This window comes from Sciurus carolinensis, chromosome Y (genome assembly GCF_902686445.1).
Source record: "Sciurus carolinensis chromosome Y, mSciCar1.2, whole genome shotgun sequence".
In the NCBI taxonomy this organism is placed as follows: domain Eukaryota; kingdom Metazoa; phylum Chordata; class Mammalia; order Rodentia; family Sciuridae; genus Sciurus; species Sciurus carolinensis.
In genome coordinates this window covers 4,289,140-4,316,505 of record NC_062233.1, presented here as the reverse complement: position 1 = coordinate 4,316,505, position 27,366 = coordinate 4,289,140, and the positions used below count along the sequence as shown (strand labels likewise).

The 27,366-nt window shown below is 37.5% G+C and overlaps 1 protein-coding gene across 5 annotated transcripts; it reads left to right on the top strand.

Moving 5' to 3' along the window:
- The first annotated feature begins 1,873 nt into the window (after positions 1-1,873).
- Positions 1,874-19,588, top strand: LOC124973030 (ubiquitin-like modifier-activating enzyme 1). Of its 5 annotated transcripts, none has more exons than XM_047537241.1 (26): positions 1,874-1,931; positions 3,530-3,646; positions 3,761-3,816; positions 4,025-4,193; positions 4,280-4,414; positions 5,299-5,405; positions 5,632-5,722; positions 5,830-5,962; positions 9,058-9,155; positions 9,251-9,397; positions 9,529-9,705; positions 9,817-9,921; positions 10,008-10,088; positions 10,395-10,550; positions 12,372-12,537; positions 12,663-12,859; positions 14,375-14,439; positions 14,649-14,844; positions 15,372-15,446; positions 15,581-15,770; positions 17,661-17,749; positions 17,962-18,054; positions 18,188-18,376; positions 18,836-18,937; positions 19,033-19,133; positions 19,287-19,588. In XM_047537241.1, the coding sequence occupies exons 2-26, from the start codon at positions 3,530-3,532 to the stop codon at positions 19,420-19,422; spliced, it is 3,171 nt and encodes a 1,056-aa protein (XP_047393197.1). In that variant the 5' UTR covers positions 1,874-1,931; the 3' UTR covers positions 19,423-19,588. The 5 variants fall into 5 exon arrangements, with proteins under 5 accessions (XP_047393197.1, XP_047393196.1, XP_047393198.1 ...); XM_047537240.1 differs by having other exon boundaries at positions 1,880-2,017; XM_047537242.1 differs by lacking the exon at positions 1,874-1,931 and adding an exon at positions 1,939-2,103 and having other exon boundaries at positions 12,663-12,745.
- Positions 19,589-27,366: the final 7,778 nt, after the last annotated feature.

Below are 27,366 nucleotides of genomic sequence, written 5' to 3'. Positions count from 1 at the left end.
CGCTCCTTTTGTTTATTCCTAAATTTTTTTTTGTAACTACTATGAATGGAATTGCTTTAACTTCTTTTTTTAACAAGTTCATTATTTATGTGTAGAAATGCTATTTTTGTGTGTTGATTTTTATCTTCACATTTTACTGAATTTGTTTTTAAGTTCTAAAAAATTTGAAGTGTTTGCAATTTTCCTTGTGCAGTCATGTCATATGTAAAAGAAGACAATTATATGTCATCCCTTCTAATTTCCATCCTTTCTTTTGTCTGTTTTAGCTAAGACTTCCAGGTCTTAGCCAGTGAACATCCTTGTCATGTTCCTGACCTGTTACAGGAAATGCTTTCAGTGTTTCCTCATTCAGTATGATATTGGCCAGTTTTTAAGATATAGCCATTATTAACTTGGGATGTGTTCCTTATATACTTAATTTATCTAGACTCTTTGTCATGAAGGGATGTTGAAATTTATCAGGTGCTTTTACCGAGTTAATTGAAATGATAATTTTTTTTTGTCCTTAATTTAGTTGATGGCTTGTATAATGTATTGATTTGCATATGTTGAGTCATTTTTGCATCCCTGGTTGAATCTCACCTGATCATGGTGCATGATCTTTTTGATACTCACTGAATTTGGTTTGCTGGCATTTTATTGGGAATATTTGTTTTGTTTGTTGTTGTTTTGTTTTCTTTTGTTTATGTATCTTTGTCTGATTTTGGTATAATGGTAATGCTGGCTTCAAAGAAAAAAAGAAGTTTGGCAAAGTTCCTTGCATTTTGATTTTTTTGAAACTGTTTAAAAAAATTGGGATTATGTCTTCCTCAAGTGTTTTGTAGAATTAAACTGTAAAACTATTGAAACCTGTCTTTTTTTTTTTTTTTTTTTTTAATGGGAGATTTAAAATGACCGCTTCAGTCACTATGTGCATCACTGGTCAATGTAGATTTCCTGCTTCTTTTCAATTCTTTTTAGTAGGTTATATGGTTCAGGAATTTATTTTTATTTTTTATTTTTTAGATTTTTCAGGACTTCATTGATTTCCTTTAAGTTTTCTAGTTATCTAGCATAAAATTGCTTGCAGTAATTCTTATGATCAAGGTGCTGGTATCTAGCAAGGAGCTTCTTTGCTGCATTCACGTGATAGAAGGTAAAAGAACAAAAAGGGATTAACATTATCCTCTAATGCAGAAGAGTGAAAGTGGTCACTCAGCATGCTGTTTTTGTAGCGGCATTATTTCATTCATCCCTCTTGACTAAAATACCTGAAATTGGAAATTTCTGGTGCCTGGATAACTCTGTTGTAATAATTAATTTTATGGCAATATATAAATTGCGTTAAATATATCAATTTTACATTAATAAATATTTAATTCCATTCCCTGCATGCCACTGTTCTGTGATTTTTATATATCCTGGGTTTTTCTTTTCCTTAAATCTAAATTTCAAAATTTATAACACATCCTAACCATTACGGGTGCTATTATCAACTTTGTAGTGACGTATAATGGAAGGAGTGTGAAAGGGAAATTATGCAACCTTGAGAACAGTGAGGAATTCTAAACAAGTTCTAAGTAAAAAGTCCATGAGCGATTATGACTCATTGGCATTATCTGCCTTTGTTGCAAACCTTTTATTAAGGACTGTATTTCCCGAATTACCCGTGATCTTGTGTCACACATAATTTATGCTCAAAAGGCATAATTTTAAATTGACCTTGTTGCCTGATAGTTCTTGGTAATTTGACCTTATTCCCATTTTTCTGAATCCCACCACCAGATGGAGTTCTCGGCTCCATCCCGTACGTAATTGAGTCATATGACGACTGTTTACGTCATACATGATTCATGAGTAGGCGTGGCTCGCCTGCATCCTGCTTCCGGGCTGATCAAACGTTTTGTTTCGGCCTCTGGCTCTGCGGTCGCCATCTTGTTCCTGAGGCTAAGGTGAAGGAGTTATCTTCTGTGGGAGGACCACAATCACAACTATCCAGGGAGGGGAAGGCGCAGGCTGCAACTGTCGGCGGCCCCAGGTCTGCGGGGAGGAGGAAGTAGGAAGAGGGTGGCAGTCGAACTTGACTTCGGCTCCTTTGGCGGCGCGATCCAGGAACCAGCATTGGTAACAAACGGCCTTTCTGGGCGCCTACTCCTGGTGGAGGCGTCGGGAGGCGCTGAGCCGGGCTGTTTTTTTCGGGGCGTACGGTGGTAACTGGGACCCTAGTTGGGGTGAGGGGAGGCGGAAGCAAATTAGCAGCTTAATTTCTCATTACCCCGGGGTTACAATGTGGCTTAGGGACAACAGACCCTCAAGATCTTTGATTTTTCTCTATTTTCCTTCTTCCCCTGCCCCCGCCGTTTGCTACGGTGTGGATCGAAACCCAGGACATGTTCATGCTAGGACGCCAAGTTTTTGTTCATTTTACAGTTTCAGGCTTAATATTTGGAACCCGAAATTTCATTTCTTTCCAGACTTTGTGTTTTAGAACTTCTGTGAATCTCATAGATTTTCACCAGTTTCACCAGTTTCTCAGTTTAGTTTCACGTATCTTTAAAGCTCTTCCTGGAATATTTGTCCTCACGGCTATCCGGGAGAGTATTTTCCTATTTACTTCCCTTAAATTTTTTTCGAATTTCCCCTGACATGGTTATTCTTTCTCCAGATGTCTGCACAGTCAACCTTCGTAATCCAAAATAAGCAAACAAGGCACAAAGTTGGAGGAGGGGAAGGGGAGGGAGGCGGCTGGCATTGTAATTGTGAACTATCTGAGCCTCCTGTCTCTGGTAATCCTTCCCAGCTCCACAGTTTCAGCCTGGCTGAAGGACACCTTGTTGACTCAAAATTTCTATTAAGGACTTAGTACCTACCTTCACAGAGTCTTCTATAAGAAATTTTATTTAGGAATAGACTATTTTCTCTCTGTTCGCCTTTGGAAACATCCCTAAATCCAGAATTTAGGGATCCACCTTACCCGACTTCAGCTATCTTCTAATCAATAACCCTGAGTTAAACACTGGCCTTCAGAGAAACTTTTCCCAGCATATACTTTTATGGAGTATCCTAATCCAGTCTAACTCCTTTTATTAAGATAAACTCTGGTGTCTCCCCTCCAAACCTTCCAAAGGATCAGAACCTATGTTCAAATAATATATTGAACTTAGAGGTCTTGCTGTATGTTCAAATAACATATTGAACATACACTTCTCCTTCAGAAGTATACTTTCATTATCACCTACTCTTATCATAGCCTCAGAGACATTATCAGATTAGATTTAATCAGCCTTACAGGGACTTCTCTACTAAATATCTGGGACCCAGCTCTTGTCTTCAAAAGCTACACAATGACTGGTATATTGAGCCTTTTTTGATTTGAACTATCCAAGCTCATTCTCCCCCTTCTATTATCTTAGTCCCTAGTAATATCCTCTGTGTCTCTCTCTTTAAAATGGGAATACTAGTATTTCAAGCCTTCTTTCTCCCAGAATTAATTTGAATAGAAAAAGCCTCCCAACGTGTATGTCACCTCTAATGTTCCTTTCCCCTCCAGATGTCCAACTCACTGCTCTCCAAGAAACGTCGAGTATCTGGGCCTGATTCAAAGCTAGGTTCTAACTGCTCTCCTACCTACTCTGTGAGATTTGAAGTGCCCTCAGGACCAACCAACGTGAGTGCCTTCTTCCTGAACACTGACAGGTGGTATAGTAGAGTGGTTGGTAAGAAGCTCCGAAAACTACATTTTGTTTGTTTCATATAACTTTTTTTTCCCATTCTTCTATAGGGAATGCCAAAAAACAGTGAAACAGACATAGATGAAGGTCTTTACTCCCGTCAGCTGTAAGTAGATGAAGGTCTTTACTCCCGTCAGCTGTAAGTAGGGCAAAGGTGGGAGATAAAAGTAGGAGTAGGCATAGCAGCATTGTGTGTAGATTGCAATCCCTTTTTGTCAGATAAATGAATCTGGTGGTCTTCAGTCTTGTCCTTTCAGTATAGGGTGAGTAGGGTTGGATGAGCCAAACTCTTACCCAGAGATCTCTCTTGGCAGGTATGTATTGGGTCATGAAGCAATGAAGCATCTCCAGACATCCAGTGTGCTAGTGTCAGGCCTGCAGGGCCTGGGTGTGGAAATTGCCAAGAATATCATCCTTGGTGGGGTCAAGGCTGTCACCCTTCATGACCAGGGCACTGCTCAGTGGGCTGACCTGTCCTCCCAGGTACGTCTTTCTGACTTCTTTCCCCTAAGCACCAAACTTCCTTAGATTCTGCATCTATTTTTATTATCTCATCTTTCCCTTTGTAGTTCTACCTGCGTGAGGAGGATATTGGTAAAAATCGAGCTGAGGTATCTCAACCCCGCCTTGCTGAACTTAATAGCTATGTGCCTGTCAGCAGCTACACTGGACCCCTTGTTGAGGACTTTCTTAGTGATTTTCAGGTATGTGGAGTGTCACCCTTCCTGCTGCCTAATTTTTACAAATATTATACCTGTCTTTATTAAGTGTTTTGGCCTTGTGTGTCAAGTTTTGTGCTGAGAGTTAGGGAATATAGGCAGGAATTAAACTCTGTTATTGGGGGGTTCAGTTATTTAGGGGGGTCATATGCGTGGTATCGTGATTTACAAACACAACTCTGGAGCTAAACTGCTTTCATTGGTTAAATCTGGAGCTCATCTAATTTTATGACCATGAGTAAACTTCTTTTCTCTTTGTTTTTTCTGTCTGTAGAATAAGAATAATAGCAATATGTACCTTTTACAGAGTTTTTGTGAAAGTGAATCTTAAAATAGTGGATAGTGTCATAGAGGTGTTTATTAAATAAGAGAAATTTTGGGTGCTGATAAATTGCCTTAAAATGGTCCCAGTGGTCAAAGATATTAAAATTACTGAAACAGAAATATAAATTTTTTCTGGTGAATAGGGAAGGGAATTCAGACAAAAGTTCCATGATTCATGGCTGGGCACTCATTTTCTTGGGAATTGGAACATTTAGGTGTGGGAATAAATCCAAATTTTGGCTGGAACAAGGGGGTTGACTTGCATTTTATTACTCAGGGCACAGCAGGATTGTAAATAGATTGCAGTCCATTTGTCATATAAATGGATTTGCTCATTTTCAGTATTGTCCTTTCAGTACTTCTTTGTTAAACTGAGTGGCTCTGTTCTAGAAGTCTGACTTACATTCATACTTTGTTGTGGAAGAGAGCTGAACTAGCAGAAAAGCCTGGGTATTGATTTCTCCCCAGCCCTCAGCCTTTTCCCTTTATTTTCTTAGTCTTCACCTCAGACATAGGACTTTGCGTGAACCTTTTGCTCTTTATAGGTGGTGGTCCTTACCAACACTTCTTTGGAGTACCAGCTGCAGGTGGGTGAGGTCTGTCACAGCCGTGGAATTAAGCTGGTGGTGGCAGACACTCGGGGACTGTTTGGGTAAGTGCCTGCCCCTTCCTTCCCCAGCCCTTCCCACACCCAGAACAAAAGGCTCCCACTAATCTGTTACCCTGAGCCAACCACGTTTTCAGTGCTGTGTTCACTCTTCCTGTGAGCATTTTCTTAGACCTGCCATCAATGGACTGAGTTGAGTTTACATGTACTGAACTGTGGAGTACCTTTTTTTATGGTCTCATGCTCAGGTCTTTGTCACCTCTCTGTGTAGGCAACTTTTTTGTGACTTTGGAGAAGAAATGATTCTTATAGATTCCAATGGGGAGCAGCCACTCAGTGCTATGATTTCTATGATCACCAAGGTAAGGAGGTCAGCCCTGTGGTTCCAGTAAATAGATGAAAAATAACTGTTCTTCCTATCTGTTGGTACTCTGAGCTTGCTTCTAAAACTGATTCCTTTTCTAACCAGGATAGCCCTGGAGTTGTTACCTGCTTGGATGAGGCCCGACATGGATTTGAGAGTGGGGACTTTGTCTCTTTCACAGAAGTACAGGGCATGAGTGAACTCAATGACATCCACCCCATAGAGATCAAAGTCCTGGGTATGCCAAGGCTGTGGGGAGGGTGCAAAATGCTTTCTCAGAACAAAGGGAATGTTGAACTGTGTGAGCTATCCCAAAAGCCTAGAAGTGGCATATATCTAATATCTGAATTGAACCTAAGAAGAAGAGGAGAGTGTCTTTGGAATCAGGACTGGGGCTTAGTAGAGATGTGCCAGTGAGATCTGATCATATCCACTAAACATATCCCCAGCCCTTTTAATTTTTTATTTTGAGGAAAGTTCTTTGGGCCTTGTTAAAGTTTTGAGACTGACCTTAAATTTGAGATCCTTCATCCTCAACATCTCAAGCCGCTGGTATTACAAGCATGTACCAGTGTTTTGGTTAAAATTTTTGTATCTTTAGTGTGTACTTAGTATAATCTGTAAGTATATTTTATTGCTTCACATGTAGATGACGCTTACAACAAAATATTTCCATTTCATTATTCATTGTTTACTGTTCTCATACATTCTGCTTTTATTATGTTCTAAATTTCTCAATACATTATTTTTACTTTAAAGTGGTTTATACAATTAGAAAGCATTTTTACCCACATTGTGCAGTTTTCATTGTTCTTCCTTCCTTTTGATAGACCCAAATGTAAATATTTTATACTTTTCTTTCTGTTCTCAAGATGGTTTTTAATGTTTATGATAATGTAGGTCTCTTTGCAATCTTTTAGCTTTCTTATATTTGAAATTGTATTTGCTTTGCATATTTTTGAAAGAATTTTCTTGGGGATGTCTAAGTTGATAATCGTTTTCTTAAATTACCTTGAATGTTTTGAATAGTCTTGTTTGTGTTGTGTTCTGCAGGAAGTCTTGACTATCAGTTGTGCATGGTGGCATATGCCTGTGTGATCTTAGTGGTTTGGAATGCTGAGGCAGCAAGATTGCAAGTTTAAGGCCACCCTCAGCAACTTAGCTAAACACTATCTCAAAGAATAAAAAGGACTGGGGATATAGTTCAGTGTTACAGCACATTTGCATTCAATTCCTTCTACCAGAAAACAAATAGGAAAAGCCTTACTATCATTCTTATTTTTGTTCCTTTGAATGTAACACTAATTTAATGGTGTACCTAAGTGTTTTTATTTAATTGCATAAAATTACTTGTCATTTTTTTCAAAATACTGTTTTGTTACCCTTGACCCTATCCAAGCATTCCTTTGTAGGATATTGATCACCTTGTATATAATCCTAAACCACTTGATTGATGTTCTGCAATTAATGTTCAATTGTTTGTTTCCTTTTTTCTTTTTCCCTTTTTGTCATATTTTGGGTTTTATTTTGTTGAATTTAATCTTTCAAGGGCCTAAATTTTTTAATACCAGTTAGCATATAAAATCAGTCAAAATGACAACTATTTTAAGCTTATTCTATAGGTTCAAGAAGCTATAGGAAATCATGATCATGCTAATAAGAGATTTAAAAGATAACAAAAAAGTAAATTGAACTACTATATAAGTGAAGACTATGGATGGCTCAAAATATAATGATTCTAACAAGGGTGTGACTCCAGAAAACTTTTGAGGAAATGATGGTCCTCAGATTTACAGATTCGATGGAAACTAGTGAATCTGTGAAACTTAATAAACCCAAGCAAACATACATTTTATTCAGATAATATTGTTAGATGTAAGATCACTGCGAATGGCAATGTATTGTGGTGCTCAAAAAATATTTTTGAGTTTTTTTGTAGAGATTATGTATTTAAAGTTGGCTCTCAAGACTTTTGTGTTTAGTCTTCACTTTGTGTAATTTTATTCCTGAAATGGCTATTTGACATTGGGAGTATTAGGTGAAATGGGCAGTTGATAACAATGGGTTAGGAAGTCTTTTTGTGTGGGCTCAAAACTATTTAGTCATATATATAGTCAAACTATTTAGAACTAAGACCTCAGAAGGTGGTTTTTTGTTTTTGTTTTTTTTTAAATGTACAATCAGCCCTTCTTTCATGGGTTTAGCATTAGTGTATTCAACTAAGTGTGGATTGAAAATATTTGAAAGGAAAAAATAATTGCACCCATAATGAGCTAAGAATAGACTTTAAAAAGTTTTTTTGCTTATTTTCTCTAAACAATACTGTGTAACAAATACTTAAATAACATTTATGTTATATTATCTATTAGCTTTATCTAGAGGTATGATTGGATATGAACATGTATAGTTAGATGTGATACTTGCCATTTTTTTATCAGGGACTTGAGCATTTGCGGATTTTGGTGGTGTTCATGGGATTCTGCAGGTACAGATACCAGTGGATGACTGCATTCTTTTTTTTTGATGGTTCTTGGCAGTGCATAGTTTCTTGCATGTGTTGGTTAATTCTCTGCTAAATATTGAAGGCGCTCAAGTGAATGTCCAAACTTCTTCCATCTAACTTTTCTTCAGTAGTATGGTCTGAATTTTGGCTGTCAAGGCTTCTAAACTTTGTCTATCTCAACCTATGCAATCAACTGGACTTAAATTTTCTTTCCTTCTTCCTATGCCTTAGCAATAAGTGGAATTAACCATGGACTTCATTTGTTCATCCTCAGAATTATAATTTTGTATTGTCTGTTGTCCCATGCCTGAAGAATGGCTATTAACTTTGGTTTCTTAGTTTCTAACTTTGGAAAGATAGATGCAGCCAGGTTGGAACTCCTCAGTTTGTCCTGTGTTTTTTGGGAAAAAAATGGACTCAAAGACCTAGTATAAACTGGAAATAAATAGTGTAAATGCCTTAGTGATAAGCCTTGGATTAGAGGACTGGGGACTACGATCACTAAACAGAAACCGTTTCCTGGGGTTTGAACATTTAGTCCCAAAAGTTCACAGGAGGCATGTCTTTAGGATAGGACTTGAGGGGAAGAAGAGATGTGTCTCTGATTTCTGTTAACATGTTTCAGAATCTGGCTGACTTACATGCTAGTGTTAAGACTCAAACATGAGTTTCCAGTTGGAGGATCCAGTTGAGTTTCCAGTTTGGAGGATCTTGTTCAAGAATTTTCTAGTTTTCTCTACAGACTTGGGCACAAAGGTAGAGGTTCCCATAATGTTGAACTGAGAGGAGAGAAACTTGATTTCTTTTCTTTTTTTTCTTTAATCCACTAGGTCCCTATACCTTTAGTATCTGTGATACCTCCAACTTCTCTAACTATATCCGTGGAGGCATTGTCAGTCAAGTCAAAGTGTCTAAGAAGATAAGTTTTGTGAGTATGGAGGTTCAGGGGATGGGGAGTTGACTGAAATTTTAGTCATTTCTAGGCTTTTCAAACTTATGGTTTTAATATTCCACTTTATACAGAAATCGTTGTTGACCTCGATGGCAGAACCAGACTTTGTGATAACAGACTTTGCTAAGTGTTCTCGCCCTGCTCAGCTACACATTGGCTTCCAGGCCCTACATCAGTTCTGTGCTCAATACAGCCGTCCTCCTCGACCCCACAATGAGGTAAATGAAGGGTAAACCACCCAGGGTTCTTTACTTGAATCCCCATCATACTGTTCATCCATCTGTTCTCCCTCCCTGCTCCTCCTATAGTAGTTTGAGCTGTCCTCTCTTGGTTCCTTTTGGCTCACTAGGAGGATGCGACAAAACTGGTGACCTTAGCACAAACCGTGAATACTCAAGCCCTGCCAGCAGTCCAACAGAGCAGTCTTGATGAAGACCTCATCCGGAAGTTGGCATATGTGGCTGCTGGGGATCTGGCACCTATAAATGCATTTATTGGGGGATTGGCTGCCCAGGAGGTCATGAAGGTCAACATGGGTGGGGAAGGTCATGCATGAGTTGGTTTGGTTCAGGTGCCTTCCTAACCCTTCTGTCTGGCTATATCAGTCCTTGTTTAACCACCAGTAATCTCTCCCCAGGCGTGTTCTGGAAAGTTTATGCCCATTAGGCAATGGCTGTACTTTGATGCTCTTGAGTGTCTTCCTGAAGACAAAGTAACCTTCATGGAAGACAAATGCCTTCCGGTACTTAAGAGGGGCCCATGCCAAAGCAACATAGGGAGCATCTATAGAAAAGCCATCCTGTAACTTGACTTTTTGTCACAATTCAGTGCCAGAATCGGTATGACGGGCAAGTGGCTGTGTTTGGCTCAGACCTACAAGAGAAGCTGGGCAGGCAGAAGTACTTTCTGGTAAGTAAAACTGTTGGAACACTTGTACTTTCATCTCTGGACCTGAGCAGCCCTCTTAGGATCTGTTTCTGCTTCTGTAAGGGGAGGGTTTTGGGTCACAGACTGATCACATCCCCTTACCCATTTTCTGTATAGTGAGGGAATACATCTCTTTGTTTCTCTGGTGCCTTCTTCCATTGGTGACCTTAGGTTTTATGGTTCTGTAGGTTGATGGTAGTACTAGACCCACTAACTAGTATCCCTAGGGGAAGTGGTGTGGCCTTATACTGTCTTTGCTCTAATCAGATTCTCTTTTTTATTTACTAGGTGGGTGCGGGTGCAATTGGCTGTGAACTGCTCAAGAACTTCGCCATGATTGGGCTAGGCTGTGGGGAAGGCGGTGAAATAACAGTTACAGACATGGACACCATTGAAAAGTCTAATCTGAACCGACAGTTTCTCTTCCGCCCATGGGATGTCACAGTGAGTGTGGGTGGGATGGATTTCTTTCCATGTCTTTTCCTTATTTCTTATTTAATGGCTTAGATGTTTTTGCTTGTTATTCTTTAACTCTTCCCCCCACCCTTTGTTTTATTTTATTTTATTTTTTATTTTTTATTTTTTTTATTTTAGTCACTGCAAATGTGGTACTATGAAACTTGATTACAGAGGCATTATCTGAGAAGTTTTGTGCAAAGGTCATTGTTAAATTTGCCTGCACAGAATCTTTATTTTTCTTTTAATTCACTTTATGCTCCAGTCTTTTGGAGTATATAAGGGAACAAAAGGTTTCATTGTCCTCTAGGGGGAAGATTCAGAGTAAATGAAAAGTTCCCAAAGTGCATGCTGGGTGTCTTCTGGATTACTCAATGAATAATATTCATTGAGCCAGAAGATTTCAGTAATAATATTCTGAGATACTATTTTTCTATTTTCATTCCTATCAAAGTGAAAATTTCTTCAGTATTTTAGGAAGCCTTCCGTAATTCATTGCAAGAGTATTTTCAAAAAGACCAGTGAATTATAAAAAAATCATTCATTAGGTAGTTGCAGTGAACGTTAATTAGCTTTGAATTTGCACCTGAACTTTTTAATATACTACTCAAGTTCTGTTGTTTATTTTTAAAATGTCAATAATTATCTTAAGTGACTATTAAGATACTCTTTAGTAATGCTCAATGTTCATTATAATTCTTCCAGCAAATTATAAGACAGATTGAATACAGCGGATATGAGAATGTAGCTTTCTTTAAAAGAAATTCCTTTAAAAAGGAATTGGTAAAAATATGAACACATTAACAGTGTTTTATGTTGGAAAAATTTATTTTATAAAACTAGTTATACTATATGTAATAAGCATATTTTATTTTAAATGGACTAATATTTTAAAATTTTGCTTGAATTTCTAATATGAAAACTGATGATAAAGCTATAAAACTACAAAATAGAAATTTTTTTGACTCTTAAGATTTGACAACTTGTCATAATAAACATAAAATAAAGTATATGATTAGTGTTAGACTGAAAAGTACAAAAGCAGTTATGAAGTGCCATAAGAGAGTATTTTAAAGAATGGATAAGGAAAACCTCCTTGGGAAAAATTGAATTTCTTCAAGAACTTGAGGTATGTAAGTCAGTAATATGATATTGGGGGAATAGTGTACCAGGTAGAGGTAATAACCTGGGAAAAACTCTTGAGTTGGAATTAATATGCATCGTGGTATTTAAGGAACAGAGAAATCAGTTGGAGGTAGCTACAACCCAGGTGAACATGGGAACCAGTGGAGATATTTCAGAAGAGGAGCATGACTTGAGGGGCCTTTGAAAGGATGGTTGTCCTTACCTAGCATACTGCTCCTCTTTTTTCGGGGGGAGGGCTACCCGGGATTAAACCCAGGGGTGCTTAATTACCAAGCCACATCATCAGCCCTTTTTTATTTTTTATTTTAAATATATTTTTTATGTGGTACTGAGAATTGAACCCAGGGCCTCACACATGCTAGGCAAGTCTAAACCACAACCCTAGCCCAGCATACTGATTTTGTTTGGATGAATCTGATCCAACTCTGGGGGAAAAAAAAATGTTGATGTTTGTGTCAGTTCTTTTTATTTCTGCTCACTCCCACCATGTTTGTTATTGCCCCAGCCATTGTAGCATAGTCAAAGGTTGTATATTCTGTTAAACTAGGACCTGCTATAAAACCTATACCTTATTTGTTATTAAATAAGTCAATATCCAGGATAGCTCTGTAAAGATTTGTGAATGAATGCATAGAAAACAGCTGTTTTCCTATTCCTGCCCAGAAATTAAAATCTGACACAGCTGCTGCAGCTGTGCGTCAAATAAATCCACATATTAGGGTGATTAGCCATCAGAACCGTGTGGGCCCTGATACAGAGCACATTTATGATGATGACTTCTTTCAAAACTTGGATGGTGTGGCCAATGCCTTGGACAATGTGGATGCCCGTGAGTTTGGAGGCGGGTGAAGAAAAGGGGCAGTGTTGTGTGTGTATGTACGTGTTTTGGGCAGGTGCTTGTCTTTCTGTTGTTCTAATGTTCTCCCATCTCTCATGCCATTTCTCTTCCCAAAGGCTTGTACATGGACCGCCGCTGTGTTTATTACCGTAAGCCACTGCTGGAATCGGGCACGCTGGGCACCAAGGGGAATGTGCAGGTGGTTATTCCCTTCCTTACCGAGTCTTACAGCTCTAGCCAAGACCCACCTGAGAAGTCTATTCCTATTTGTACCTTGAAGAACTTCCCCAATGCCATTGAACATACATTGCAGGTGATCAGCCTTGGGAGTGGGTGGTGCAATGCTTAGGGACTTGGGTAGTTTCTTGTCATCAGCCCTTGTGGTCTTTAAATTCCATGAGAGCATTGTGCCTTCTTCAAAACTCCTTCCCTCAGTTTACACTCAGCAACCTAAGTTTTACCTACAATTTTTTTTTTTTTTTACTTTATAATTTTCATTTTAGAATTAGTTTTAAAGAATATAATTCAATATGTATTTGAAGTGACAATATTTCTGTGTAAACAGTACTGTTTTCTTGTTAACCAAAATGAATTTCTTAACATTATCTCCTTTTTTAATTTAAAATTTTTAATATTAAATACACATTTTTTTCTGTTAGTCAAAATATATTTGATAACTGGTTTGTCAGCATAATCCCTGTTTCTGTAAAGCATGTATATATGAATAGTGTGTTTCATTTAGCTGGACAAAATGAATATACTGGGAACTAGCACTCGGAACTTAATCCTGTTTTTATTTTTCTTTCAATCCTAGAATAACGTTATTCCATTATGCTTTTACATTGATTCTTAGAGTCTGACCCCATGTGAGACGATTTTTTATTAAAAGGGAAAGGAAAAAAATTCCAATTTATCACTTAATCTTGCCAGAGCTTATGGAATTGATGTTAATGCTCATGACTATCTCTGTACACACTATATATGTGTGTATGGGTACGTATGTGTGTGTGTGTGTGTGTGTGTGTGTGTGCATGCATGTATGTAAAATCTTCCCTGATATTGGGCAAAGACTTAAGAACCAGAATTAACTTATACTCTACTCATGATGCACAAAAAGATTTTAGAACAGATTCACTATATAACCTTGGATTTAGTGTCCCCATACCTCAGATTTCTTATCTGTAAAATGACCATATCAGTAATCCTCTTCCACAGAGATTTTGTAAAAGTGTTTGATACTTAATGTGTACTTGTCAGTACTATAAATAAGCTTTAAATATATGTGTATTTTTTATAGCAGTTCAGAAGACAACGTATCTTTAAAATGGAGGTAATTTCTTGTGCACGTGAAATCATAAAACTAGGTAGTATGCGGTAGAGCTGGAATTTAAACCTGAATCTCTAGTCTAGATGCTCCAAGCCACTTTACCAGTGAGTCTTATTTTTTGACCTCAGTTCTCAGGGGGCAAAAGTAAACAGTTCTTAGGCAAGTCTTTTTTTCTGCTCAGTTTTCAGAAACTGTTTGAGGATTGTCCTAGTTTTATTTTAGGTGTTTTGTGTGTGTGTGTGTGTGTGTGTGTGTGTGTGTGTTTTCCAAATTTTAGGCAAACCACACTCAGAGTACTGCACATTAAAGTCATTACCATTATGCAAATCAAGGCCAGTGATTTTTATTTGGGGTCAGTTGTTGGGGCATCTTGGATAGCCACATTTAGTTATCTCCCATAACACCCATGTTCTTCCTACTTTATTCATTTGTGATCTTTCTAATACATACAAAAACCCATTTTGTCTATAGTTGCTTCACATAATTTTGTTTGCTCTGTAGTGGGCTCGAGATGAGTTTGAAGGCCTGTTCAAACAGCCAGCAGAAAGTGTCAACCAGTACCTCATGTAAGTAACTCAAATGTTCTCTTATCCCCTTCTGTTTGTCTGTTTGATATCTTGTCTTCTCCCCTCACTACTGAAATATTCAGCCCCAGTCACACTTTGAAAAAAAGAGCTTGAACCCCATACAGTGGGAGATGGGGTCAGAATTGGACAAATGGATTTGTCTTAACTTGTTTCTGGACTTCAGTAATTTTCTGCTTCAAATTCTTTAGTGACCCCAAGTTTGTGGAGAGGACCCTGCGGCTAGCAGGTACCCAGCCGTTGGAGGTCCTGGAGGCTGTGCATCGCAGCCTAGTGCTGCAGCGGCCACAGACCTGGGCTGACTGTGTGACCTGGGCCTACCGTCACTGGCACACACAGTATTCTGATAACATCCAGCAGTTACTGCACAACTTTCCTCCCAACCAGGTAAATTTCATGTTTCTGGATTTGTTTTGCTGAATCTATTTCCTAGAAATGAAAAATCTATGGCTGTTGATATGGTTTCTTCCAGATAATCTAGATGTCACAGGCACTGTAAGAATAGTAATTATTTAGGCTGTTGCTTTCTGCAGACATGTTTTTTCCTTATTGCTTTTCCCCTTGCCTAAGATGTTAACTGAATTATACTTGATTTCTAGTGATGGCTATAGATACTCTAGGAAAGAAATTTTGGAGTTAAAGTATTTCCTCAAGTCCCAGCTCTACTGGACATTAAACAAGTCACATAGTTTCTCTGGTATACTATCTATAGCTGTGTAGTATGACTTATGGGAATTTGTAAGGGTTAATTTGTATTAAATTAGTGTAATACCTAAAAAAGTTGATATGTTTATTAACTGGCTTATTTTTTGCCACAGTTTCTAGATACAGTCTAGACTTCTAGAACCAAGGAACAGATTGTCAGAGAATCCTCTTCTTGCAGTAGATACTTCCCCAAAACTTTTCTCTCCTAGCTCACAAGTTCGGGAGCACTGTTCTGGTCTGGGCCCAAACGCTGTCCACATCCACTTATATTTGATATAAACAATGTAAGTCTTCTCCTTGGAGTCTTCCTAGAGTCAAGTGGAAGTTGGGTCAGGTGGGTAGGTGGGAAGTGGGTGGAAACTCACTACTCTACTCCAGTACTGATATGCTTATTTTTCCATGCCTTGCCTTCTCCCAGCCTCTGCATCTGGATTATGTGATGGCTGCTGCTAACCTGTTTGCCCAGACATATGGTCTGACAGGATCTCAGGACCGAGTTGCAGTGACCTCACTCCTGCAGTCCCTTCAGGTCCCCAAGTTTATTCCTAAATCTGGCATCAAGATCCATGTTTCCGACCAGGAGCTGCAGAGTGCCAGTGCCTCTGTTGGTGAGGATGTTTCTGTTTTTTTCCCTTTTTTGCCAGGAATTCATCACTCTGTCCTCTGCCCGTCTAAGCTTCTCACTGGACTGCTATTTGCCATCCTCTATAACCTCATACAGAAGATTTATGCACACATCATCCTATGGTCCTCAACTTTCTGTTTTGAAATAGGATGGGTGGTCACTTCTTTCTTCTCATGTAGATATGAGGAAAATTATTCATTCACATCCTGTGTGTATTCATTACATTGTTCTCTTTTTCTGTTTGTTTATTTTTGTTATCTTGTCTATTTGGATACTGGGGATTGAATGCAGGGAAATTTTACCACTGAGCTACATCCCCAGGCCTTTTTATTTTTATTTTGACACAGGGTCACAATAAATTGATTCTTACCAAATTGCGGATTCCGACCTTGAATTTGCAGTTTTCCTGCCTTAACCTCCCAGATCCCTGGGATTGACTAACAGGCATGTGCCACCATACCTGGCTCCTCTCTTCCTCCTTGATCTGTTTATCTGATAGTGGAAAAAATAGGATTTCTACCAGTGAGCTCTCTCTTGTTACTTAATGTTGTTTTTCCCCATTCATACCCCTAATCTACAGCAAAGTTCCCTGTGTACATTTTCATCGTGGTGTAATGCCTTGAACATACTTTCTCATTCTTTTAACTCTCCATCTTCCTCTTTATTTCTCTTTTTTTCCGTACTGTCTCCTGTTCTTTATCTGCTCCTACATTTTAGTTCTTTTCTGAATATTTATCTCTTCCTTTGTGCCTGTTCTCGAGTTGAGACATTTTCCTTACCTCCTCTTCTATCTATCCTCTTATTTCTCTCTGAATATTTCTGGAAAATAACTTCTGCAGCTACGTCCCCTCATTTTTCCCATCTCCTCTTTTGTACATGTTCTTATCTCTTCTCATGCTTTCTCTTTAAATTTCTTCTCATTCCATATTCCTCTTCTATTTTTTTTTCTTTGTATTTACTTTCAGTTCCTCCCCATGTACTTTTTTTCCTCAACTACTTCTCATATTTATCCCCAATGTCTCAGTCACCTAACACTCCTCTTCAAGATCTATTCCATCTTTCTCTTCTACATCCTTTTTTCTTAAACTGTGGTCAGAAAACATCAAGTTTTTCTTCTGTTTCTAAATTTTCTGTCAGCGTCAGTAACATTTTCATCTTGCAAAGATAAAATTGTGTTCCGTTAAACAGCTTCTCCCCTCGTTTTCTCTCCATTCTCTGGCAACCCTTAACTACTTTTAGTTTTTTTTTATTGTTCTAGGTAGGGCAAATAATTAGAATCATATAGCATTTATCTTTTTTTTTTTACTATTTTTAGTTGATGGACTTTTATTTTTATTTATTTATATGTGGTGCTGAGACTTGAACTCAAGTGCCTCATGTATGTCAGGTGAGTGCTCTACTACTGAGCCATAACCCCAGTCCAGGCATTTATCTTTTTTTTTCTGGCTCATTTTACTTAGCATAAAAATCTCAGTTTTATTTAGAAGGATATATATCCACATGCACAGCTTCTTACACTTTCATTTATGTTTAGTATGTATCAGAATATTCTTTTTTAAGGCTGAATAATATTCCATTTTATCTCTGTTCCACATGTTGTTCATTATTCATGTGTTGATGAGTACTTTAGTTGCTTCCATCTCTTGTCTGCTTTTATTTACCTTCATATCTGTGTCTCCAGAGTAATATCTCTTTGTAGTCCTCATACCAGTTTCTTTCTTTTTAGAGGTGTTTTCTTTTTCATGTCTACAGCTCCTGTTTATTGTTAGCTGTCTCTCCTTTTCAAATCTTTATCTGCCTACAAACATTTCCTGTCCCATTTTGGACTTTTGCTTGGGATCAAGACTGATGTTTGTTCGTTCCCTTCCTGCAGATGACAACCACCTGGAAGAACTCAAGGCTACACTTCCCAGCCCAGACAAACTACCTGGATTCAAGATGTACCCCATTGATTTTGAAAAGGTGCCAAATAGGGGCTCTGGGGCCAACATAGGGGGACAGGCTGATGGTGGCTCAGTCTTAGCCTTTTGTTAATATTGTAGGCTTGCAGTTGAGCTTTGCTGTTGTTCTGTCTCACTTTGTGGGAGTTTGACACAGGTGCAGGGCAAAGTATTTATTTCACCAATAACCTTCTAGTGCGCTCCACTACTCTTCCTTGCTCCTGTGTATAATAGGATGATGACAGTAATTTCCATATGGATTTCATTGTGGCTGCATCCAACCTTCGAGCAGAGAACTACGACATTTCCCCTGCAGACCGACATAAGGTATTAACAATCCAGGACAACCACCCCCACACACATTATGCTCTTTGCCACACTTGAATTTTCCATTTTTGGTCTTTTCTGTGGACCTCCACCTTTCTAATAGTTCTCTGTACTGGTTTCTTTTGCCTCACAGAGTAAGCTGATTGCAGGGAAGATCATCCCAGCCATTGCAACAACCACCGCAGCTATAGTTGGCCTTGTGTGTCTGGAGCTTTACAAGGTGGTGCAAGGACACCAGCTTGAATCCTATAAGAACAGTTTCATCAACTTGGCCCTACCCTTCTTCAGCTTCTCTGAGCCCCTTGCACCACCCCATCACCAGGTAAGGGCCTGTGATTTTACATATCAGTGAAACTTTGTATGTTATTAGAAGATGCATGTACTTCTAATAACGTGTTTGTCTTTCTTTGTTCATATATAAATAGTTCTAGCCTTCATTATAGTAAATTAGACTATGCAATTTGTTATCATTTTGTATATTCCTGTTCATTCAGACAGTTGTTTTGAACCTGTGCAAATTAGGAGTGTGAGTGGTATTCTTGAAAAACACAAAAAAAAGGGTCAGTGTATTTAGAGGATATTAAATGGAAACGTAGTTTTGGGGAGGTGAGTGAAAGATACAGTAAGGCATTGATGGTGTGCAGCCTTTTGGTCATTCTAAGGATTTTACTGCTTACTCAACGATAAGATAGAGCCATGAGGTTTTGAACAAAAGAGGACTGTGATTAATTTGACTTAACGTGTCCGGTGACTCCTAACCTATCCCTGTTCTCTGTCTCAGTACTATAACCATGAGTGGACATTGTGGGACCGCTTCGATGTGCAAGGATTACAGCCTAATGGTGAGGAGATGACTCTCAGGCAGTTCCTAGATTACTTTAAGGTAAAGTTCCCTCCTCCTCTGCTTACTCTATTGGGAGATGATGGTTTTGCAGGTGTTTGTGTTCCTTACATTTATTCCCTTTCTCCCCTTCCCAGACAGAGCACAAATTAGAGATCACTATGCTGTCCCAGGGTGTGTCTATGCTCTATTCATTCTTTATGCCATCAACTAAACTTAAGGAACGGTTGGATCAGCCGTGAGTTGGCAACGGGGCTGGTGGGTAGAGGCTTTGTGTAGAATCTTCAGCTTTGGCTATACCTGTTAAAGTTCATTGTATTTCCTGTCTTTGCCCTGACTTGTACTTCCTTTCTTGTTTACTGCCTTCTTGACGCTTTGTTCCTTGCCTTAGGATGACAGAGATTGTGAGCCATGTGTCAAAACGAAAACTAGGCCGCCATGTGCGCACCTTGGTGCTTGAGCTGTGTTGCAACAATGAGAGTGGAGAAGACATTGAGGTCCCTTATGTACGATACATCATCCGCTGATTCCTGGTTGCTCCAATACTCCAGTGTCATCAGTCTACTTCCAGATCTCTAATTTTGATAAAGGTTCAGCTTTTCTAGGCACATATGTCTTACTTGTTTCTAAGAACTTTTGGCTGCTGCTCTATTTTGTTTTGAGTTGAAATCCATAATAAAAAATTTAGCCATATATGGTGTGTATTTGTTTTTCAAGGGCCACAGCCCTATTGTCTCTGGAAAGGAGTGGGCTCCTGTACTTCCCAAGTTAAAGTGATAATCCAAAGGTTTAAGCTCCACTGTAGCAGCATAAAGGTGGTCTAAAATTCACAGTTGTACAGTAGAGAAGATTAAATTTGACAGTTTTATACATTTGGGGTATGGTAACTTCCTTCTGCCTGCATGCTAAGATAAAAGCAAAGATGCTAACAAGTGCTTAAGAATAAAAATGTATAAATGCATTGTGCTGTCAAATACGACTAATTAGAACAAATAAAATAAAAAAAAAAAAGATCTCTTGCTTTGTTTGATAATTTTGATAGGTAGTCTTACTCCACATTTTCTACCAACCATATTGGGTTTTTTTTGGTTCCAGGTATTGAACCCAGGGGCAGTTAACACTGAGCCACTTTACCCTTTTTGGTATTTTCTTTAGAGAGAGGGTCTCATTGAGTTGCTTAGGGCCTCGCTAAGTTACTAGGCTGACTGGTCTCAAGATCCTCCTGCCTTACCCTTCAGAACTGTTGGGATTACAGGTGTGCACCACTGTGTCTAGCTCCCATGTTGTTTTGAAAGACAGTAGAGATTCTGCTTCTTGCTCATCTGGATTTGAATCTAATGTTTTGCTAGTGAATATACATTCTGTGACAACTTGTAGTTTTTTGGTATCAAATTTCTCATGTAAAATAAAGGGGGAAAGTGGAGACCCAGAGAGGCTTAATGTCTATGAAATACTTAGTACATGGCACATATATTTACTGTTATTGTTATGATATATTATTAAGGTCACCCTTGTTACAAAGAACACAGGAGACTTAATCATTATATCTACTAACATCAACAGAAGTAAAGTCACAATAATGAAAAATTTGTATCGAAAATCTTTGAAAGCAGAACTGCTAATCAGTTTGTGTATTAGGGTTTTCTAGAGGAACAGAATCAACAGGAAGTATGATTATATAAAAGAGATTTATTAAATTGACTTATATGGGTAGTCTACATGAATGTCTGCAGGGTGGAAAAGGAAGAACCAGGAGCTGTGCAGTCCTAGAGGCAGAAACCCCAGAACAAGAGGGATAAACAGTGCTACTCTAGTCCAAGACCAAGGCTTCTGGAAACTCCCTGGAGAATCACTAACAGAATCCACTTTGGAAGAGTGAAGAAGCAAGAGCTCCATATTTTCAGATGATTGAAGCAGCAATCAAGAACTCATTCAAGAAGAGCTGAGCTTCATGTGCATCTGCTTCATTGTTCTTCGAGTTTTGATTCCATCAAAACCACCATCCTGTTGGGCAGTGCTGATCACACTTATGTAGGGTCTCCAATTCACTATCCACATTCCAATCATTCCTAGTCCCACCCTTATTGACACGCCCATAAGCCTAATAATCATTGGCATCTCTTAATCCGATCAAGTTAACCATTATAGTTTTTCTTCTCAAAATCATGTTTACTAAAAATAAGGCAGTTTGTCTACTATCACTGTAAAACTAAGAAATTTGAAAGATCAGAAATTTTCCATTTCAGCTGCCAAGATCTAGATTTTTTTCCCTTTAAATGTCTGTTTTAACTTGAAGTTAAAACAATTTGGAATGGGCTGGTGTTGTGGCTCAGTGGTAGGGCACTTACCCAGTATGTGTGAGGCCCTGGGTTCAATCCTTAGCACCACATTAAAAAGAAAAAGTTATTGTGTTCGTCTACAACTAAAAAATAAAACAATTTTAGTCACATTAAGTCCATTTATTCAATAGTAATGCCTGCATTACTATTTTCTTTGCAAATGACATCCTAATGGAGATATTCTTCAAGGAAATCAAGTCTTGTGATTATTTCAATTTCAATTATTTCAATTTCAGTGACATACATTATCAAAAAGCAGGTCTGAATCAAGTACATATTGTTTCTCACTGGAGTTTTATGTTAACTTTCTGTTGAAATAAATTAGTTGGAAACTAGGCTATAGAACTTACACAGAATTAACATTAGTAGTATCTGAAAACCAGTATGAATCTGTCTCTAATTATGAAAAATCATACAAGAGGCACAGATAAAGGCAATGTATACAAAGATGTACATGTTGCAAGAGCAATCAACGTAGGGAGGAACAGACTGTATAATACAGCCATGGATGGCATAAAACACTGCAAGATTGCTGGACAGCATACTCTATCACTAAGTGCAGTAATTCTAAGAAAAAATAAAAGGTGGAAAAAGTAATTTGCATGAAAAACCCATGGTTAGTATTAGCAGAGAAAGTTGATTCGTTTCACAAAGCAGTAAAAACACTTCATTTTAGTAAACTGAATGTGTCCAGAAGACACCTTGCCAAGAGGGCCTTTTGAATGACATTTTATTTCTTCAATCCCTGGGGGTCAGAGAAATCCAGGCAGTCACCTGGAACTTTTTCACAGGAAGAATTCAATAACTTTCCAGAATTGAGGGCAGGAGATGGCAGTGTCACTGGCATTGCTAAGTCTCCATTTATTGATTTTTAAAGAATTCCACCTCTCCTTCAACTCATTTTTTTCCATTTAAAGATAGCCTCAAACACCTCTAATTGTTCCAATAATTGTAGCAATTATTACAAATGCTTTGTACTCTTCATCACCAATAGTTTTCAGTAAGAAAAAAGGATACAACACATAATTTTGTAATTATGTTTAACGCAAATCAGGGTATTATGTGCAAAGCTAAGTAATACAAGTCTTAATAAAATTACCTGTTTTTTTGGTCTAAAATATCAGAAATTTATTTCCTTATTCTTCTGTGGGCCACAAATGCAAATGGCAGTAATGTTTTTAATGATTATTCTTTCTTTTGACTATCCTCACATGGTCTTTCCTCTGTATGGAACACTGTCTTCTGTCTCTGCATTTCCAAATTTTATTTGTTTTACTTAGGCACACATGACAGTAGAATGCACTTAGATACATCAGACATAATGGAGCATAATTTCTCATTCTTCTGGTTACACATTGTAGGCTCACTTCAGTCATACATTCATATATGTACATGAGATAATAATGTCTGATTCATTTTATTGTCCTTTCTAACCCATATTTCCTCCCCTCCTTTCACTCATCTTTACCTAATCTGAAATACCTCTATCCTTCCCTACCTGCCCCCATTCTGAATTAGGATCCACGTATCAGAGGAAACATTTGGCTTTTGTTTTTTTGGATTGGATTATTTTGCTAAGCATAATATTCTCCAGTCCATCCATTTACTGGCAAATGACATAATTTCATTCTTTAAGACTGAGCGATATTCCATCAAATATAAATCACATCTTTTAATTCATTCATCTGTTGAAGGGCACCTAGGTTGATTCCATAGTTTAATTACTGTGAATTAAGCTTCTTCAAATATGGATGTGGCTACAATACTGTAATATGCTGATTTTAAGTCCTTTGGGTATAAACCAAGAAGTTTGATAGCTGGGTCGTATGGTGGGTCCATAGTGAGTGCACCAATTTGCATTCCCACCAGCAATGTATGAGTGTACCTTTTTCCCCACATCCTCACCAATCTTTATTGTTGTTTGTATTATTTTTCTAGTTATTTATTTATTTTTTTATTTTTCAGACTGCATTTTGATTCATTGTACACAAATGGGGTACATCTTTTCTTTTCTGTGGTTGTACACAATGTAGATTCATACCACTCATGTAATCATACATGTATATAGAGTAATGATGTCTGTCTCATTCCACCATTTTTTATACCCCCTCACCCCTCTCATTCCCTTCACATAATCCAAGGTTTCTCCACTCCTTTTTCACACCCACACCCTCATTATATATCATTCTCCACTTATCAGGGAAAACATTCAGACTTTGGTTTTTTGGTGAAAAAGGCACACTTTTACATTGCTGGTGGAGTTGCAAATTGGTGCAGCCATTCTGGAAAGCAGTGTGGAAATTCCTCAGAAAACTTAGAATGGAACCACCATTTGACCCAGCTATCCCACTCCTTGGCCTAAACCCAAAGGACTTAAAATCAGCATACTACAGTGACACAGTCACATCAGTGTTGTTTGTATTCTTGATAATTGCCATTCTGACTAGTGAGATGAAATCTTAACAGAATTTTTGACTTGAATTTCTCTAAATATAACTGAAGATTTTGAACATTTTTTCATACAGTTGTTGATCAATTGTATATCTTCTGTGAAATGTCTTTTCAGTTCCTTCGTCCATTTATTGATTGGATTATTTGTTTCTTTGGTGTTAAGGTTTTTGAACTGTATATATATCTTGGAGATTAATTTTATATCTGAGGTGAGTGTGGTAAAGATTTTCTCCCATTTTGTAGGCGTTTTCTTCACATTGTTTCCTTTGCTGAGAAGAAGCTTTTTAGTTTGAATCCATCCTATTTATTGGTTCTTAATTTTATTTCTTGTGCTTCAGGAGTCTTGTTAAGGAAGTCAGGTCCTAAGCCTACACGATGAAGATCTGGGCCAACTTTCCTTCTATTAGACACAGAGACTTAAGAGTGACTTTGATCAATTTTGAGTTGAGTTTTGTGCAGGTGAGAAAGAGGGGTTTAATTTCATCTGTTACATGTGGATTTCTAGTTTTCCCAGCACCATTTGTTCTCCAGTGAATGTTTTTGGTATCTTTGTCTAGTATGAGATAACTATATTTATGTGGGTTTGTCTCTGTGTCTTCTATTTTGTATCATTCGTCTACAAAAAAACCAACAAAACAAAACAAAAGTCCTGGGAATCAATCTAACAAAAGAGTGAAAGACCTCTACAATGAAAACTACAGAACACTAAAGGAAGAAGTTGAGGAAGACCTTAGAAGATGAAAAGACCTGCCCCCCATGCTCTTGGATAGGTAGAATGAATATTGTCAAAATGGCCATACTAGTGAAAGCATTTTACAGATTTAATGCAATTCCAATTAAAATTCTAACAACATTCTTCATAGAGCTAGAAAAAGCAATCACAAAATTCATTTAGAAAAATAAAATACCCAAAATAGCCAAAGAAATCTTTAGCAAGAAGAGTGAAGCAGGAAACATCACAGTACCAGACCTTAAACTATCGTACAGAGACATAGTAAAAAAATCTGCATGGTGTTGGCACCAATAAAATTACTTTTATCACCCTGTGAGCTTATGTGCCAACGGATACTTTTAAGATCATTCTAATGCCAATGAACAAAAATAAAATTCTGTCAAATTTCTTCAAAGCACCCCAAATCTATTTGGTGACTTTGAGATATTAATTTAATGGAGTACTAGAGAGATTGGGGGTCTTAATAAAGAATTCCAGTGAAGGGTTTTTATAAAACTATAGAAATCCTATTAATTTTAAGTGGAATCAATAACACAGGTCACAATATTTTTATTTCCTCTCATTTAATAACCTCTGTAGGAAAAATTCTAAAAATATATTGAAAAACATTCAACCATAATCCTTCACAAGGAACAGCAGCTATTTTTATCTGCATGGCAGTTTTTCAACCCAGATACAAGTAATTTGTTTTCACCATTATATTTATTGTACTGAAGTCAGGATTATGGGTATTCTTTAATTGTGTAATCTAAATTAATTAGCCCTTTAATATGTATTATTGAATCATAATTATTGCTATAAATACTATAATTGGCATGATAAGAATTTTTAGAAAAAATATTGAGATACCAATGTTTATTAATTTTTTAAAAAATTTAAATGACTTCTCTGTCCTTTTTTATTTGCTGTTTAGATATACATGACAATGGAGTGCATTTTGACATATTATATATACATGGAGTATACCTTATCCTAATTAGGATCCCACTCTTGTGGTTGTACACACTGAGGGGTTTCATTGGTCATGTATTCACTTATGAACATAGGAAAGTTAAGCAAATTTAAACTATAACGAGATTTCATCTCACTCCAGAATAGCAATTATCAAGAACACAAGTAACAATACATGTTGGTCAGGATGTGAGAGAAAAGGTACATTCTCTCCTGTTTTGAAGAGAGTCATAGGTATGTGGCAATATTTTCTTTTTTAAGTTCATAAATTAGTTCTATAAAGTTTTGTACAAAACTTAGTGAAATGATATACAATATTTCATCTTTTTTAGCAGCATATTTGCAATACACTTCATTTCTTTTATAAAACTCAGTTTCTTTTTCACAGCAGGAAAGCATCTGAATCTATGCTCTCACCAGGGGAGACGTGAATAAAATGTTTTATGTTTAGAGCATTGACTCAGTCATGGTTCCTGAATGAACAGCATAAACTTTACTAGGATAGTTATTAGAAATGCTATTTTCAATGCCACACCAAAACCCCCAAAATTCAAAACCACCAGGGGACAAGGGAGCAGCATCTGAAGTTTGTAAGACTGAGCCTATGTAAGCTCAACTTCACAATATAGAGGAAAGCAAAATCTAAACACCATATAACTGTATCAACACTAGCCTGAGCCGATTAGTGAGGTAAAAGGAAGTTTAAATATTCCAACCTGCCTGAGTACTGAAACAAAGGAGTACTTATGTAGTCACACACAACTTTTTCACCTCTTCAGCCATTTTTCAGAGCATATTATTTTTAATTTTCCCATTTGGTAAACTGTGTTACATTTATTTTACCAGTTTTTTAACTTTGCTGATCATCTGTGAATCAACACATACAAAAATTGGAAATCTAAGTTTTGTTCCCTGACCCACTGCAAAAGTTTTATTTACTTCCATTCTCCTACACTGCATTTGCCTCAATAGCTGATAGCTGTGTGTATTATTTTAAGAGAGGCTGTTGTCTGTCTTTTGTGAACAGAGTTTACTTCAGAGATTTGTATAATGATAGCAACAGGAATCAAGTTATTGGTCGCTTAAAAAGAGAAAAATAAATTTGACCTCAATTTCAGAGGCCACACTCTGAACTCTCTCAGTTAACCCTTATAGTATTTGATTCTAGCTAGGAGTGGCCAACAAGAACTGAAACCTCCTGCTCCCAAGCTCACAAAAAATCTCTACATTCATGAGTTTTCTGGAGAGATGATATACTAAACAAATTGATCTAATTCCTGAAAGGGTACAGTCTCAGTTCCAAAGTAGATTAATAATCTGAAAGTACAAAGTTCTGATTCAGGTTATTCTCAGTAAGCATCACAATCTTTAAGCTTTCTTCTTAATGCCTTAGAAGAGTGTTTTATATTTCAGATTTTGCTTAAGAAAAAATGGCTTAGAAATAAAGGGAGGAAAAGACCTATGCTACAAAAACTAAATTTTCATAAACTAGGGTCAATTTATCTTTAGTTTTTCATCAGGTCTACTCCAAATACAGGTAATGAGCCCAGCAATATTATGGAAAATAAAAAAGGAGCCAATGTCCTAAGCTTTTGGTAATCTATCATAAAACTGTACTGTAAGGCAAATAGGAGTTCCCATGTGAACAGCTCTAGAAGACCTAAGTTTTTCTCATCTAGCACTCTTGAAGGCACAGATAGAATGTTTCACTCAAAGTTTTTCCAGAAGTATAGAGTTTGAAAATCTTAAACTCGGTTCTCATTCAACAGTGAGTGTACAATGTGCCTAATAGTCTCCCTTTCACTGTAGCCCAATGAGAAGGAAAGTGGAAAGGATCAATAGGCAGAAATAATCAAAGAGAACTTGCAATTACAAAATCTAAAAATATCACATATGCTTGGAACACATCTCAGTTCTAGAATACATGCTTTAAACCAAAGGTGTTTTCAGAAAGAGACAAGTTCTGCTGCTTAAAATCACCCTTGAGAAGATACTAT

What these genes read in the sequence shown, in the direction of transcription:
- LOC124973030 (XM_047537241.1), top strand. Translation starts at nt 3,530, where the DNA reads ATGTCCAACTCACTGCTCTCCAAGAAACGTCGAGTATCTGGGCCTGAT. An exon ending in ACTTTCTTAGTGATTTTCAG is followed by an intron (nt 4,415 to 5,298) that starts GTATGTGGAGTG and finishes TGCTCTTTATAG; the next exon opens with GTGGTGGTCCTTACCAACAC. An exon ending in TGTCTAAGAAGATAAGTTTT is followed by an intron (nt 9,156 to 9,250) that starts GTGAGTATGGAG and finishes CACTTTATACAG; the next exon opens with AAATCGTTGTTGACCTCGAT.